General features: G+C 35.9%; 1 protein-coding gene across 2 annotated transcripts in view; it reads left to right on the top strand.

Moving 5' to 3' along the window:
• Positions 1-17,500, top strand: part of ap3b1a (adaptor related protein complex 3 subunit beta 1a) — a 118,497-nt gene that overhangs the window by 84,532 nt on the left and 16,465 nt on the right. For both annotated transcript variants that reach the window (XM_088629613.1, XM_088629612.1), the window contains exons 23-24: positions 5,488-5,719; positions 6,517-6,601. In XM_088629613.1, the coding sequence (XP_088485739.1) occupies positions 5,488-5,719; positions 6,517-6,601 (317 nt within the window). The remainder of the gene's footprint in view (positions 1-5,487; positions 5,720-6,516; positions 6,602-17,500) is intronic.

Raw genomic sequence — 17,500 nt, forward strand, 5'->3', positions numbered from 1 at the left:
TATTCTTTAATCAGTGTACAACTAGCTGTTAATTACTGAAAATGAAATTAATTTTTTGTCAGTTGTCTTTTATATATGATATAAGATTATAACAAAGCAAAATGCCATAGCATATATCAAAATTGTGTTTTATCGATCTCTACCTACCGATATGAGGCTGAAAATTAAAAAAAAATTAAATTATGCTTTTATTTTAGACTTATTTAGCAACATATTTTAATATTACTTTAAGTTTGGTACTCAAACTTGTCACATTTTCACATTTTTATGAACGGCTTTTGAACTAAATAGATTTTTAAAACAAGGCATCCTTACATCGCCATCTGTACACAAATAACCGCCTTGCTATACAGAGCATAGTTATGGTGACTTTTAATCTGTCAGCAGGATTTTCAGGTCATTTGACAAAAAGGATACAAGTATTGTAGTGAGCACTGAAGGTGACTGCTGGTTTCATCAATCATGCTGGCTTTCTTTAAGTTGATACATAATAGACCCCCTCAATCAACTTCCTAGTTCATTGTCACTTGTTCGTGAACAAAAAAGGTGAAAAGGCTTGACTGAGAGTCAAGGTTATGAAATGACTTCTCCGTTATTTACACATGGAAGAAAGGATAAGACAGCGTTAGAGGAGGATCCTCATGGGGTGTCCAGTTTGTCAATTGGTGATGATAAGCAGTTTGAAATCATATTCAGACCTTGAGCTGTGACAGTGCTTGTCAAAATGGTAAATCTAGACAAGAGGTATTAGAGATTACGGTGTAGTTTATTGACACAGACTGGTCTAACATGCCTAAAAATGCTCAAATAAATTTTTGCTTTGTCGTGTGAGAGGCTTTACAACATGACAGCTTAGTGGCAATATTTGCTTGACCTACAACATATTAGAGCAGGGAAGAAGTGTGTTTGAGTGTTTGCGTGGTAATATATCCTTTTCAAGTTTCTTACTTGTGTATGTGTATTTCTATAAACACACATGCACTACGATTCAAAAATTATTTGGCCTCGAAGACACATTCAGGAGTTACAACATTTGGTACGAACACCAACAATTTGGTTAAAGCCTCCACTAGTCTTTTTTACCGTTACAAACAGTTTACCTGTTAATAATACAGCTTATTTGAGTTTAAAGAAAAGAAAACCAGCCTACCGTTTAACTATCTTCACATTGATCAGATCTTTTTAAAAAGACCACTGCAATTTAAGATAAACTACACATGAGCAGTCAATAAGTGTTGTAGATAATCCCTCACATTTACCACTCAAATCTCATTGACTCAGTCAGTTTCCTCCTCATTAGTACAATTTGTTTCTCTTTGCATATCTGTGATCATAAAAGCCTACAGGTTGTACTATAAAATGCAGATCTGTGAGGATTTATTACCTAAAAACAAAAAATAGCAGTTCGCCACAAAAGTGTTTCAGCACAAAGAAGGAAACACACTGGATGGGAACAATGGAATACAAAATGTCCAAGATGTCTGCACACAGAATATTTTCAAGAGCTTACTGTATGTTTAATTTAGTTTGACCCACTCTATTTCAATGCAACAAAAGAACAGAAGACGTTACCTTAAGACAAAGAGGAAGACCCTTCATTTTCTTCTCATTGACAGATAAGCTGCAAGATAGAGACATGTTCAATGTAACAACCATTCCATTATTTTTTTTTCAGATCTTGGGTCTGCCGGAAGTTTGAGGTTTCTGCTATTAAGTTCGTTCTGATGATAACTCTTAGCCACATGTACTACCAGTACTAAGCTTGTTTATTCATTTTAATTATGCCAGGTTTGTCAACAAACCTGTTTTGTGACATATTCGATTACATGTGTATAGTCTCTGTGTTGATGGAACTCCTAGTACACCTAGATCTGCAGGTCCGTTAAATCCAAATGATTTTCTGTCAATAGCTTTAAGCGAAGGACTTATGCTCAGGATTCCTAGGATGAAAGGCCAGATTATGAACCTCTTCAGTGCCAAGGGCATTCGATTTCTGTCAGCACAGCACCGCAGAGGTTAAGGCAGTGCCTTGATAAACAGGTATGCTTCACTGCTTTTGAAAATTTGACTTTTTATTGGCTGTTTTTCCACGCTGGGTAAAACATGACAGGATGAAGTCAGGCAGGGATCGTGGAGACTTAGGGGTTGACAGTGCAGAACAGCCAGCATCATTTTTTTCAACAGGTAACGCAGGGAATGAAGGGCAGTGGGGCAAAAGTTGATGTTGAAAAGTTTGAATGTATTACCTAGTTTTTTTTCTTATGATTGTTTTCCATGGAGTTTGTATGTTCTCCCTGTGTTTGCCTTGGTTTTCACAGGGTTCTCTGGTTAATTCCCCACAGTTTTATGACATACTATAAAGGGAGATTAATTGGCTTCTGTGAAAATTGGCCCTGGTATGTGTATGTACGTGTTTGTCTGCGTGTGCCCTGTGATGGACTGGTATCCCATCCAGGGTGTATCCTGCCTTGGGCCTGTTGCTATCCCATGACCCTGACTTAGATAAATGGATGAATACATTATTTTGTTGTTTAAATTACTGTTAATTACATGATGTGAGTTGTCTCTTAAGGTCCAGAAGAATGTGTGTGTCTCATAATGTATTTTGAATCAGTAAGTCACAGATTCCAGATTGTTTGGCTGAGAAATATACAGATGTGTTATCCATGAACTAATGTTCTCCAGTTACTCAAAAACATCATATCAAGTTTTGACAGCTCACAACTTCAGTGTAATACATTAGCACCCATGACTAGCTGTCTCATAAAAATAATGTTCGGTTGCTAGTTTGCATCCTGTAAATCTAAGTGGAGTTGATAAAACGGTCCATTACCAGCTAACTGCATAAAGAATTTGTCATTTTACACTCTTCAGTTATTTTTTTAGTGAAGTGTTAAGAATATGAAGCTTTTCTTCTTTCTCCAATCATACTCTGCCTGTCTGTTATAAGGGCGATAACAGCTCTTATAAATGTTTCAGTAACTGTTAAGTAGACAGTTATGTGCGCTCTCATTCCACGCTTATTTGCTTACCGTAATAAACTGTGATAAAATATGTGTCTCTGTAACTGCAAGCATCAGGAGTCACGGAGATTTCCATTGGAAATTATGTTGTGTCTGTTGTAATTGTCCAGCTATTTACATAAAACTGTCAAAACATGACAAATGGGTATTACAGCCATGCGTTTCATTTTATTTTTTTAATCTAAAGAATGTAGCAAACGATGCCCTGAATTATTGCTAATTTTTTTTAAGTCCTGTTGATTTTTCTTATTTTTTTCCTTCTTCACAGGAAATACTTACAATTCACATTCCCAAAACATTGTATTCCAAGTCGTATCTCAGGAAAACTGTGCACTTAAATATTGTTTTTTCAATTGTGATAACGTTTTATATTATATTATGTAACGTGTTTCCATTTGATGATTCCAAAAGCTGCTGTAGATATAATTCCGGACAAAGTTGTAAGCATAATATAATATGCTGTACAGTTGTTGGACTTGCATAAAGAAATGAAACATCTTATGAAAAATGGGGAAAATTACAGAATAGGAAATTCAAGCTTAGTTTTAATGTTTACAGTACTTCTGGTTCAAATTCCTTTTAAGGTTTTAAAGAATGTAGATGCTTGTTATCTTATGATAACCAAATTGATCTTTTGTAATTCTTGTGCAGTGTTTTTGAGGAACACACTGTTCCCCAAGATTCCAAATGCATTGTGTATAGTCTTAAATAAAACAGTTATGTGTGCTGTCTTCTGGATGTGATAGTACATCACTTCGTATAATTCCAGATAATTCACAAACTATTAAATGTTCCCCCATTTGTTTTTGTTTTTTGCATGATTTGTGTTATGGTAATTAGTTTAGTGCTCCTAAAACAGAAATCGAGAGCACTTTGCAGCTCTCGAAGAGTGGTTCTTCTGTGCAAGGCTGGCAGACGCTGCCATTTTGGCCTTTTTATGTGATGTGGGTTATTTTGCCTTTATATTCTCCAGAGCTATTTGTTCTTTTTAAGGACAGTTTGTAGAATTGTCCCAGAGCCAGGGAATAAATTTGCCACGTGAGTTGATACTAATTGGGAAGCTGAGCGGAAGCCATCTTTTAACTTAAGATCCGTGGTAATTTAGTAGTCTAACCTACTGGATCTTTGTAATATTCAGAATAAGATATTAGGGTGAATCTCAGTAAGATTCTGTAGATGTATAAATCAACTTTGTCTTCATTTTGCTACACTGGATGCAATATTGAATTTTAGAGAAGAATGTGCTTTGTGTTTCTCTTCCACTGGAAAAACTTACACCGGCACTTCCTTATGTTGGGAAGGTAGTATGATGTTAATATATTGTTTACTATATCATAATAAATTCCCCAAATTTGCTAATTTTAAAATGAAATCATGTTAATTATATTTGCTTATATGAGAATCCCTATGGTTTCCCTTTTATTTGAAGGAGTCACTGTTGCTGCTTTCAACATTTTGCTGTTCTGGCAAGAAATGTATGTTAGTACATCGGTGGATCATATATTAGGCATCCAATGTAGCCAGTGTCTGTTCTCTCACATAGTGCTCAGACAATAGAATGGGAACATTATACTTTTGTGCCTTCTCGTGCTTTGTTACAGTGTTCCATAGCAATTAAGAATTAAATCAGTAAGTAATCGTCCTTTCTTTATTCACACTTTTGATAAGTAAACCAATTTAAGTAAACCATTGACACGTAATACAACTCAAACTAATCTAGAAGCTCAAATTCTTCCACATGCAGTATCAATCTTCATGAAAATTATTTCAGCAAAACTAAACCCTTTAATTGATTGATATATCCAGATGTATCTGGTACAGTGCTGAGAAAAAGCTTGTGAACTCCTTGTGATTTTCACGTATTATTCACATATGAAACCCATAATGTTATTAGATCTTAATCTAAGTCCTAATAATAGCTAATGTTAACCCTGTACCATAAGTACTCATTGCTTAATTTATTCATAATTTTCTTTTAAGAGGCATGGAATTGGTTACTGTGAACCCTGTTGGATATTTCCATAAAGCCTGGGTTTGATTCAAGAAGACTGTCATTGTAAAACTATTTTCTATATTTAGCTTTGAGGCTCACAAACCTTCTCTCTGCATTGTTTATACTGCATGTCTTATATCTGGACTGGCTTTAGATTTTTTAAGTCATCTTATGTGACATTTAATTGGCGATATGATAATATCCTCACAGAGAAAAGATGGGGGAAAACTGCTTTACAGTACCTTTGAATCGTCCTGTGAGTGCAAGGTGAAACTCAAACTGTCCTTTTGAGATTGAATTTGATGAGTTTGTGAATGCAGTACACAAAATGGTAATCCAAAATTACGAGCTGACGTCACACTTTTGCAACTCTCCTAAGATGAGCTGTAATTCATTATCTTTGTTCCTAACCAAGACATTGAGGTTTAAGTGAATTTGTTCAAAAGAAATGACAAACCTTTTCTCTTCCAGGTCACCAGCCCAGTGTACGTTCCTGCTCAACCTCATGAGCTTCTCCATCGCATGACTGGCAAAGGGCTGGCAGCCTGCTACCATTTCCCTCGTCAGCCCTGCATTTACAACCCCAAGATGGTGTCTGTGCAGATTACTCTGACCAACAGCAGCGACCACAAACTAGAAGACATTCACATAGGAGAGAAGAAACTTCCCATGGGACTCCACATTCATGAGTTTAACAAGATAGGTGAGACTGACTTTTGATTTATTGTATGTTATACTATATATGTATGCGTTTGTGAGTATGTGATATATATTTGTGAGTAGTTAAATAATATTGAGTTTTATTTAGTGTGGAAGAACAAGTACATAGTGTTATGTGCACTTACGAGTATGCAGGTATGTTAAATGTTCTGGAACTTCATCATCAGAGATTACTATTCTTTCTTGCCATTATGTAGTCATTTTTCACATGAGACAGAGGCTTTTACTTAAATATACATTTCTGAAATTCATATCTAAAGAGCAAGCATCTTGTTATAGGTGCCACTTGGTGTTTGTCTTATTTCTTCTGACTGCAGATTGTCAGAAGCTCTGAAGTCTGTGGCTATCATGATGTTTGATGGCTTTTTAAATGGTCAGACAGGCACACACTAAGATATATACCGAAATAGATATAACGTCTTAAATTCATTTGAAGCTGAGTCTGTTACAAACAGCACCATGCTGTTTCCATCAAAGATTCTCTGTTCTGGTGTTTGGTTTTATAATGTATGACATTCCATTTCTGTGAAAACTAGACAGGGCTTCTGTAAGTCGCGTGTCGGACATTTCTTTCTTGTTGTTCAGATCACAAAAACGATCTGAAGAGTCCTTGACAATCACTTACAGAATGCAGAATGCCTTATCAGCTTGGAGGATGGCAAGTTACCACTGTTTCGTGTGTGTGTGTGGTTTTTTTGCACAGTAAAATTAAAGCTTTCCAGGAAATTGTGCCTTATGTTGTTAAATTAAAACTGACCTGTTTTTAATTCTCTTACTCAGAAAGTCTGGATCCTGAGGCATCTATCACTGTTTCTATGGGCATCGACTTCAATGACTCCACTCAGGCAGCTAACTTTCAGCTTTGGTAAGAATTAAATTTACATGTCAGTTCTGTAGTATACATTTCTTTCTACACATAATCTCACCTTGTATTTTCACCTTGTTGAATTCTTATTGCGGGATTTTTTAAACATATTTGCCAGAATATACAGTATCACTGTATTGAAAACACACTGAACATCTACCTTTTTGAGAGTTCTTACATCTTAGAATTTGCAGTACATCTCACAATCACACTTGCATAACCTTGCTATAAATTTTCAGGTTCAGTGACAATAACAATTTTTTATCTTCTTTTTTTGCATAAACCTCGCTATGTTTTAGCCAGCATAACCAAAACAAGTAATTGTTCCTCTGTGGTGAAAGAGCTTGAGCTGTTAAAGGTGACTTAGCAATAGCTGGACACTTTTTTAATTGTTGTACCACTGTGATATTTGATTTGATGCCAAAAACAATTTAATGGCCATTTCTTGCACCTTGCTTTTCAATATAAACAAAACATTTTTTTTTGCCTTGGAATGGAGAGCTTTTGATATTTTTTTAAATGTACATGAAAAGCAGGTGCAACTTACGGTTGTAGAACTCTTTCTATTGTTTTGAAAATGTGTTTTTCTTCTCTTTTTTTAGCATGGAAGAAACCTTTACTTGTTCCAAACTATTTCCAATATCTTCTTGAACCCATGTGCAGTCTGTTTTTGCTGCTATATAAAATGAAATGATCAGACTTTGAATTAATTTGAAATGCAGTGTACTAAAAACAAAAAGGACCTCACATACACTGTAACTGATAAGCAATACTGTGGCTCAAGTACTTCATGTATATAACACTGGTTATATTTGAATTGGTTCACCTTGTTGTGCTGGCTTTTGTTTTCTAGCATTTGAGGGTTTTTTGTGAGGCAGGGCCACACTCCAGAAAATAAAGGGATTACTTAATTATCTAACCGCAATTTTATCATTAGCATTCCTGGTCTAATCTTTATGCTACAGACAACATACTGTGCTTAACTGTGTTCTTGAAAGATATTTTATTTGATTTCTTTCTGAATATAGGATATGAGGCTTCCTTTGCCTCATCCTTATAACAATGTGGAAATGAAATTGCAATTTAAATAGGTAGTTATGAAGCCAATAATGAAAATAAGAATTGTAGCATATCCCATTGATTTTATGCAGATTATCACCTTTATGTTTTGGGAGGTCTGGTGCATTAGTGTTATATATAAAAACCGATTACTTTCCTCCACATTGCCTAGTAATTTTTTATTATTTTCCTATTAGACAAACAACACTGATCAATATAATGGAATGCCAGGCTATGAATAACGTCACCATAAATAGATTTGCCTCAGACATTAAAGGTAGATTAATTTTAATGATCTGGACAATGTGAGCCCAATGACACAGCTCACCAAATTACGGATTGTTAGATAAGCATTTGTGATAGATTAGTATTATATTTTTTCTTTGCCTCAGGCTGTGGAACAGTTCTTTCTGACATTCTCATGCAGGCCTGCAACTACTTTTTTCCCCTCTTTATTTTTTTGTTTGTTTCATTAATGAAGCAATTCTCAGATTAATTGCTGCAACTAGATATAGGTTTTATATGATCATAAATCTGTATGTTTGCAGTGTCATTTTGAGTTCTGAATCATCTCAGGGGAGAAATTCAATAACAGCCTTATCTTTTTTTTAAACAATTTATGAATGTTAGACTGTTTGTTTTCAATATACTGTTTGATTGGATTTTAATTAGGGATTGATTTCAGTGTAATTAAAGAAAATGTTATATTTCTAATGCTGGTGATGAATGTAGGCTTTTTTTTTTACTTTAGAAGCCTTGTTATATTGTCAATTGCTATAGTCTACTTTAAGCATACACCTAAAACATTTGAGCATTTACAGATAATATAGGATTTGCAGGACCTTTTTGATAAAGATTTATTAGTACTCATACTATTAGGGTAAATGGTTTTAAGAGAGTGGCTATAACTAGTGACACCTGGCATTTTTAAGCAGGTCTTATTTGCAATGGACCAAAGATCTCAAAGTATTTATAAGGAAATGCCAGTTAATATGACTATATAATAATTGTGACCAATATAAAATGACTTAATAAATTCACTTCTGGTTCTCGATTCCTCTAAGCCTGAGACAGTAAGATGGGGTAGAGTTATAAAAAGGTATTATGTAAGGATGGCATTGTAAAGGGTGGGAAATGTGTTTGCTTTTATGCGTGAAACCTGATCTCCCAGTTAGGACACAGTACAAGAGAGGAATTAAGTTTAAAGTTGATGATAACTATGAAACTAAATAATATCCAGTAAAACTTTGCAGTCATCTTTTTGAAATCCCCATTTCAGCTTTTGCTGTCAAAAATCATAGCTGCTTTGACAGTTTATGGTTAGCAAGTTTAAAAGCAAGAGAATTGCGGCAACTATTTGGGTGAGAACTTTGAACCAGCAGAGGCTGGTTTACCAAGTTTGAAAGTTTACCAAGTGTTTTTAGCCCCCTCAGTGTAAAGACTGTATTTGTCATCAAATGACCACGCATCTGATTCGGGATTTCTAGAGCACCTATGTAAACTTATGGCCAAGAAGGGATATAAGCAACGCCAAATCCTTTACTGTGATGCAACTCATTTCAGCAGGATGTGAAATTTAAAATATCAGTCTGCTTGTCCTGCTTTTTCAAAAGCCTCAGGATACTTCATGGGCCCTTTACTGAATTACTATTCCTTAAATACCCCTTTGCTTTGAAAGGTAAAAATAAGAATCATTTGTATGTGTATTAGCAAGCAAATAAAAGGCCATTTCTTTCTTTCACATAAAAGTGGATTTCTTTAACTGTTTCTTGTGGTGTGGTGGCACTGCGGCTAAGGATCTGCGCCTGTGGCTGGAAGGTTTCAGGTTCAAATCCCATGGGTGGCAGAGGAATCCTACTCTGTTGGGCCCCTGAGCAAGGCCCTTAACCCCAGCTGCTCCATGGGCGCCATATAAATGGCTGACTCTGCGCTCTGACCCCAAGCTTCTCTCCGTCTGAGTGTCTCATTGAGAGCAAGCTGGGGTATGAGAAAAGACAAATTCCTAATACAAGAAATTGTATATGGCTAATAAAGTGATATTACTATCTTACTATTCCATCCCATTTATCATAGTAATCCCTCCTTTGTTGTATTTTCCAAGAACAGGAAACCCAACCAACAGCAAGGCCTTATTGAAATATTTTTTTTTTGTGAGCCAGGGCAGTACAATTAAAAGAAAATATTTTACGATCTTAGCAAATGCACAAGGCATTTCAGGAGATTGTTTATTGTGTTATTCTGAACACAAGCAGTATTTGGTATGTACACAGTAAAGAACCTTCTTTAGAAGTCAGAAAATGAAGAATTTAAGAAAAACAGTATAGAAAGGATCCCATTTTAAACTTATGTCAAGACAATATCACAGTTTTTTTTCCCGTGACACTAATATCATCAAGAAAAATATTGCGATGTATGGTATGTCATCATATTGCCCACCTCTTCTCTGTATCATAAGACATAGCAAAAAGATATGCAAATGAAATTCACTGGAAGGAACAATATTTATCTTCCATTTACAGGGATAATGTATTACTCTGCTGCAAGTATGTTTGCAAACCGTTTGTTTAAAAAGCTGTACAGAAAATAATAAGTAAGGTATAGCAGTTACTTGCACTGAAGCTCTCAGACGCTTAAGTTCTGTACTGAAGTGTTCTGAACCTGTCCCCAACAGCAGCTGTTCAAACATGCCTGACTTAAAGGGTAAGAGAAGGAGAGCACAAACTATTGAATTTAATTTATTGGACCACTGGTGTCGTGTCCAATGTTGAACACTGGTGTTGTGTCGCACCCTCTCCTTGTGCACAGTATTTACATGGATAGGTTCTGGCTCCCATGTGACCCTGAATGGGATAAAACAGTTAGAAAATGGATGGATGGATATTGTAGTATATTAGTTTTTGCTTTTTCCGTATTAACACTTTGTATAATTTTGACATGTATTGACTTAAAAATTTCTGCACTTTTAGCTATATATCCTTAGATTCTATTCATTTTTTTTTGCTTTCCTATGTTGTCTAGTATGGGGGTGGGAAAGTCTTTGCCTATAGGGCTGGTGTGTCTAGGTATTCATTCCAAGTCAGCTCTTAACAACCTAAATCAGCTCATTATTGCCTCAATGAGACCAATTTCACAACGTCTCACAGCTCTTCAGGTGCTGCTAATTTAAAGAGACCTAGAAACCTGCAGGCACAAAGGCCTGGTCTAGACGATGTTCATTACCTGCATGTAAGACTCCATATTGTCTACAGTAAATGTCACCTGCCAGATGGTTAAACCAGTCTAACATGTCTAGATCTTTGATTTTCATTCTATTCTTTTTGCAGATCTTCCTATTTAGATATCAGATAGTCAGGTTAGAACACAGATTGCTAACTATGCCAGGATCTAAATTATTTAAATCAAGAAGAGCAGTGGTCCTTATAGAGATACCTGTGGTACTCCACTAATTGTCACCCCTTATGTGTACTCTGGTTTTCTTTGGTTTACCTTTTTATTATTTGTGTTCAGTAAAAATACCTGTACACTTAGTTTTAAAGTGAACAGAATGAATAACAGCCAGTTTAAGGCTTAAAATGTATCATTTACCTGTAATATCTATCATATTGCCATCAACCATTTCTCTTCAAATGTTTTTGATTAAACAGCCTGTAATACTGCTATGTATAATTTGTCAAGTGTCCATTTAGGAAAAACATAAAAGGCAACTTGTAATCCTTCAATTTATAGAACAGTTATGTTTGTAAAATCTTTATGCATATCCAAATAACTTACAGTAACATCCAATAACATACAGTTTAACATACTCTACCCCAACTACTGTCATGTAGCAGTATCTGCAAAATGTTTTCTGTATTGTTCCTTATTTTTCCCCACTGAGGATACTGCAAGACCTGGAATGTTTGCAATGATGCCAGTTGTCAATGGCATCAGATCGCCGTAACACATGGAGCTTTGAATCGAATATGATGGTGATCACTTTTGTCTTATTGCTTCTGTCGCTTGCGGGACACATTCCAGACATAATGGGCCGAGGCAACAAGAAGTCCTTTGAAAAAGACAGTTAAGATGGCGTGAGCAAGCAATGCCTTCCTACAAATTTTTGATTAAATCTCGTTTTGCTCTCTGTACAACACAAAATCTAGCTCATTATTTTTTATCTTATACTTTTTGTTGATTTAGGGGAATTCCAGAAATTAACTTAACTACACTGAACCTACTGTGTAGAGTCCTTTCTTGCATATATTTTCACTAGCACATGAACAGTTGAAATTCATAAATAACACACTAGGTACCGGACATTTAGATTGATGGACTGTTCCATTTTTTTGACTGGCTTCTATTTATTGTAATATGCAGTACTTAGTCATTTGTTTATGCAAATTTCCATTCTGATTTTTATTGCTTCTGTTGTTCAGATTTTACTCCCATTTTAGGCTGTTCCTTTATTGTCTAATTTCAGAATGTGAATTTAAGTAACTCGAGACATCACTGTATCTGGTTACTTTTAATAGTGTTACTATTATTGCTACTTTTTTGTTTTTGCATATTTCAAGTCATTTGTGTGAATTTGCCAAATAATATTCTTTGAATGGAATGAAATAGACTCTGTGATATTGTTCTGGTATTTAAATAAATGTTTTTTCAAGAATAATTGGATCTCAAATACAGTGCTTATTCCAGATTTAATTCTCAGTTTTGGTAGCGGCATGAAAAGGTTTGAGCTTCTTTTTTTTCCACCATATTGCCCATTTGAAAACTTATAATGGACAGGTGGAAAAAATGTAGGTTATTCAAGAGAGTATTTTCCCATTAATTAAATGCCTCCTAGACAGAAGTCTAAAGAATAAATTGGATGCAAACCTTTTTTCCACTTAGGTTTTGTTTTTGCTTATTTCTGACGGATTTACAGACCATTTTGCAAGTCAATTTCACCTTGGTGGGTGAGACTCACAAGTATTGTTTTCACATTTTCAAGTGTTGATTGCTTCTTTTTAAATTGGTTTGGCTTTGACTTTTTGAGAATTAACTGGACATTTTTTTCATTTATTTATACCTTCATTCAAAAAAGGTACAGCAGTTATTTTATTGAAGTCCTTCATAATGTTTTTGTGCCCGTTCCCAGAGGTCCAGATGAGATCAAATATGATTTGGCACACCTTAACACCAGATGTGTCTCAGAGAGAACATTTGGCCTTTTAAAATCATAGGACCTTGCTGATCCAGAATTATATTTCTTACAGTGGCCTGCCAGACAGAATTCCTTTTGTCTTTTAATTTGTTTTGCTTTTCTTTCCATATAAGTGCATCTTAGTTTTGCAATATAGTAGGGTCTCAACATTTGCAAGGGTTCAGTGCAGAGGACCATCGTGATTAATCAAATTTGCATTTAACCTAGTCCAACCCTATACTGTCGCATAATGTACAACAGTATTTATGGTTAAATGGCATAAGTAACCCCCTTATATGATAATTAAAGTATTAATGCAGTGCCTTCAAGTTAATTAAAATAAAATTGATTAACTAAAACAAACAACAGTAATCACAAACTTAAAGTAATCAGATAAAATTAACAACATGAATCCCTCCTCTATGTTCAAGGGATGCCTGCACTTTTTTCTGCATGACTAACGCACCCCACTGTAAAGAATGGGCAATAAAACTGTCTGAGAGCCTGGAAAGTCGTCTCCAGCCTGTCATTCTCCACACCGCAAACAGAACCGGGAATGTATGTTACAATATACAAACAAGACCACATTGAAATATTGAGAGATGCTGTATATTGGGTGCTTGGACACGGGACAGGAAGAGGCTCACTCATTAGCTAGATTCGACTTATGATCCTAGTCTTTTGCACAGCTAATTAGAAAGTTCCACTTGACCTCTCGCTCTGTTTCATCCAGCTCTGCTCTTCTTTCATCCAAGACCCTGTCGGCCAGACTGAATCACAAACAAGTGAACGCGAGCATGGGAAATTTGCAGATCAACTATACAGCCAGTAGTACAACTAAAATTGTAATGGTAAATTTAGACCACTCAAACACTCCTGTTGCATTTGTGGTCTTTTATGCCCATACCTTATAATTGTTTCACTTCATAAAGTTGTATATTGCTAAAATCAAATATATAGTATTCAGTTTTAATGCAGGTACATCAGCATTTCCCTCAGCATTTGGATTTTCATTTTTTTTCTGTTGATTCTGAGTTTACACATAAAGACTTTTATGTTCTATGTTTTTTGTCCGAAACAATTTAAAGTGTCTTCCAGTATACAGTATATTAAGGACCTTGCCTTCTTTTGTAGTTAGAGGTTAATAATAGAAGAGTAGCTGACATCTTACTAGTATGTAACCCAGAATCACATTATAACCCCGGCCAAATTAGTATAGCAAAATAATGGAAAGATCTGCACAGCTGTAACTTATTTCAGGTTAAATTAAGATCTGGGTGATTATGGCAGCTGTTTATTTGCTGGGGGGGGTAAAAAAGACTTATTTATTCAGGCAGGCAGAAATAGAATGCAAAAAGTGATCATCATTTCTTTCTTGTTGCTCCTCCCAGACAAGCACTTTGTCTTGCATCAAATACAATTGATCCTGTAGCAGTGTAATCACAATTACTCACCTTCTTAATTGGCCTGCCTGAAATCAGAAAATGGAAACCGATCGTCAGTGTAGTGATCAATAGTATTATCAGAAAGCGTGTGGGGGAAGGGGAGATGGGAGTAATGTGGAGATCAATTGGCCGCAAATGTCAATCATTGGGTGTGTTTTGCATGACAATCATGTCTGTCTCTAAGAGCTGGGAGAGCAAGACATAGCTCACCTCCTAGATTTAACTGGTCGATTGTTCTGAAATTAAAAATGAGTGGGCCTACAAAAAGCTTGAAGTGTATGAAATTCCATCATGTAGCTTTTTTAAAGGTAAATATTTTTTAATGTGGTTTTCTGTTTTTTCTGTCTTTGAATACAAATTTTAAAAAGTCTCTAAAAGTTTGTAGCAAATTAGTTGTCTTTTGCAATATTCATTTGTTTAGTTTCACTTAATTACCTTTTAGGCTGTTTGATATACATAGGATCTGTTCAATATCAATGTGCTTTTTGTAGATTCATTTATATATTTTTTTCTTTTGTGAAAATAAACATCATTAACATTTATTAACCTAAAATTATTTTCAGCTTGGTATAAATGTATCTGCTAGTGTATTTTGGTAGCTTAATGGATGGAGAATGCAGTAAGCCTTTGTTTATCTTATTTCTGTTACATTTTTAACTGTGGTATGTTTGTATTGACATATTTTTAAAATTGAGTTTGTAATAAAGATTATATATTCAGCAGTATTAAATGAGAATTGCTACTGTCGCATTCCAGTCCATTTTCATAACTTGTTTGGCCTATTTGATCATAGACGATGGAGAATAAATCTGGTATAGTGGTTTTCTCTTTAAAAGATAAGTTGTTTGCTTTATCATTTCTTTTAAGGAGCCTTGATAGTTTTACTTTGCTCCAAATTATTGGGCGATCGTGCTTTCCCGACCTGTTGATTTAATGTTTATTCCCTTAGCATCCCAACAAACCGGAAGGTGTTACTGTTCTCTACAGTATATAAACTGTTGTAGTTTGGGTGCATTGGTCTCTGCATTTAGGTTGTATCCACGTTTTTAAACCTCCTGTGAAAGCATAACATAATTAATCACTGTGGACTTTTTTAACAATGCTTCTCTTATTTGGGCCCTCCTTAAACTAAAGGAAAAATAACAGTGCTCCAGATTGGACTAGTTCGCATCTGAAGTAACCAGCAGTATTAGTCCTGGTTCCAGGATTGAGCAGGTCTGTGTTACATGTCATCATCTTTTTTTTTTGTTCTGGTGATGTATGATACTTAAAGGCAAAGTGCTGAGTGAGAGCATAAAACCCAGAGATGTCATAATAGTTGCATATATAGAAGTCAAGAAGTGGTTTCTGATGATGATGATAATACATTTTATTTGTAAGCGCTTTTCAGAAAATTCAGATGTGGCCTTTTTTGGCTTTTTTTTCCCTACAGCAGGCAACAGAATGGGACTTTGCGAGGTCAGAACCTAAAACCCTTTGAATGTGGGCTTTGAAATGAATTCCATTTGAATATGAGGGATGTTTTTCACCAGTTATGAGGAGTTGACATTTGACTTCAATTTTTCAGAGAAAATGCTGTAGTTGTTTTCAGATATCTTTGCTGTGAGCATTCCGATGGTAGGAGAACAATAAATGTTGAGCATTCTGTCTAGCAGTGTGAGTCTGCTAATGGCTTTGTAACAAATGATAATTCTGAGTGCCGTGACGAGTGTGACCCATTATCACGAGGCGATCTGAAATGTCAGTCTTGTGGCAGGAGTTTCTAATCAAGGTCATGCCACAATCTGCCAGCGTACCAGCTGGCTAATGACTTGTCTTGGTTGGACAGATGCAAAATTGGCATCTCTGATAGTTTCATGTGGATGCCAGACTCATGACTCTTGAGCTAATTTTGAGAGTAATAAAAAAAGCTAATGTGTTTGCAGTTTTATATGTGCCACAAAAAATTAGAAATGTGCAGCTCTTTTCCAGATGCATCATAATGAACAATGCTAGTCGCTTTGATGAGTCACGTAATAGTAAGATCAGTTTGTCAGCTGTAAGGGCTGTTTAAACAGGGAGGAAAGCTAATGAGGTGTCTCTTGGGACATGAACAATTTTACCTTGTGACAGAATTCCTTGGACCCATTTTTTCCCCCACATTAAATGTTTGCAGATCAGGTCTGCATGGACTTCTGAAAGTGAAGGACTGGGGCTTTGTCATTTGAATGAAATCATTACATCCAAATGAAAACGTGCTTAGTACCTTTTGCATGCATCTCCCCACAGTGGGTAGAGCTGAAGAATATTGTTTGTAGGCAAGAGGAGCAGGAGAACAGAGCCTTTTACAGATTCAGCCTTTGTTGAACTCAGTACGCACACCAGCACAGAGCAGACAAGAACCTAAAATTTTCAAACCCTTTTTATACAGTATAGTCTCATGTAGTACGTGACAAGTTAGTGTTTCAGGTTTTTGTCCTGTTCGCTTCTCTTAACAACCTCGTTAAGAGAAACAAACCAATTACTGCTGACTTTACAAAGTAAGTTCTTATCTCACTTGAACAGAGCACGAGGCCATTGGTGACATATACAGAGCCGTATAGCTAAGTTAGCACATTCCAATAATCATTCCCTACATACCACAACACAATCAAACGCTAACACTATAACCCTGAATATGTGTCGATATATTTGTCCCACTTCATCACGCACAAAAATGGACAAAATAACAGTGGTGTTATTTTGAAATGCAGTCAAGTCGAGGAAAAGATAACTGAATATTGACAATAATATTGACCTTGGCTTTCTGTTATTCCATTTTACTAGTCTGTGATGTACTGTACATCCCCAGAGAAATGGAATGACCTCTTTTAAACTAGACAGATATTTGTTAAGAATTTATGGAGTTAGCCTCTTTAATTTTTTTGGTGACCTCCCTGCGACTTCACAGATGAAAGAACGAGGATGTGTAGGTACACTCTTCCTCCCTGGCCGTCTTCATGAGCAGCGTTGCTCTTTTTTAAAACTTTTTGTGATCCCCTTCCATCTTAACATATGACAGGCAATGTTGCCTAAGATACTGGAGATTCAGCAGCCAGAGGCACATCCCACACAGACAGCACCACTAACCCACAACTGCTTGAGAGACTGGAGTGGTGGTTCTGTAGCTAAGAACCTAAAAAGAGCCCTGGCCAACTCGCAGCCTGTCCTTGACAATGCCCATCCAATTGTGCACCAGTCCTTGAGAAA

Source organism: Lepisosteus platostomus, chromosome 4, assembly GCF_059453375.1.
Source record: "Lepisosteus platostomus isolate fLepPlt1 chromosome 4, fLepPlt1.hap1, whole genome shotgun sequence".
Classification (NCBI taxonomy): Eukaryota; Metazoa; Chordata; class Actinopteri; order Semionotiformes; family Lepisosteidae; genus Lepisosteus; species Lepisosteus platostomus.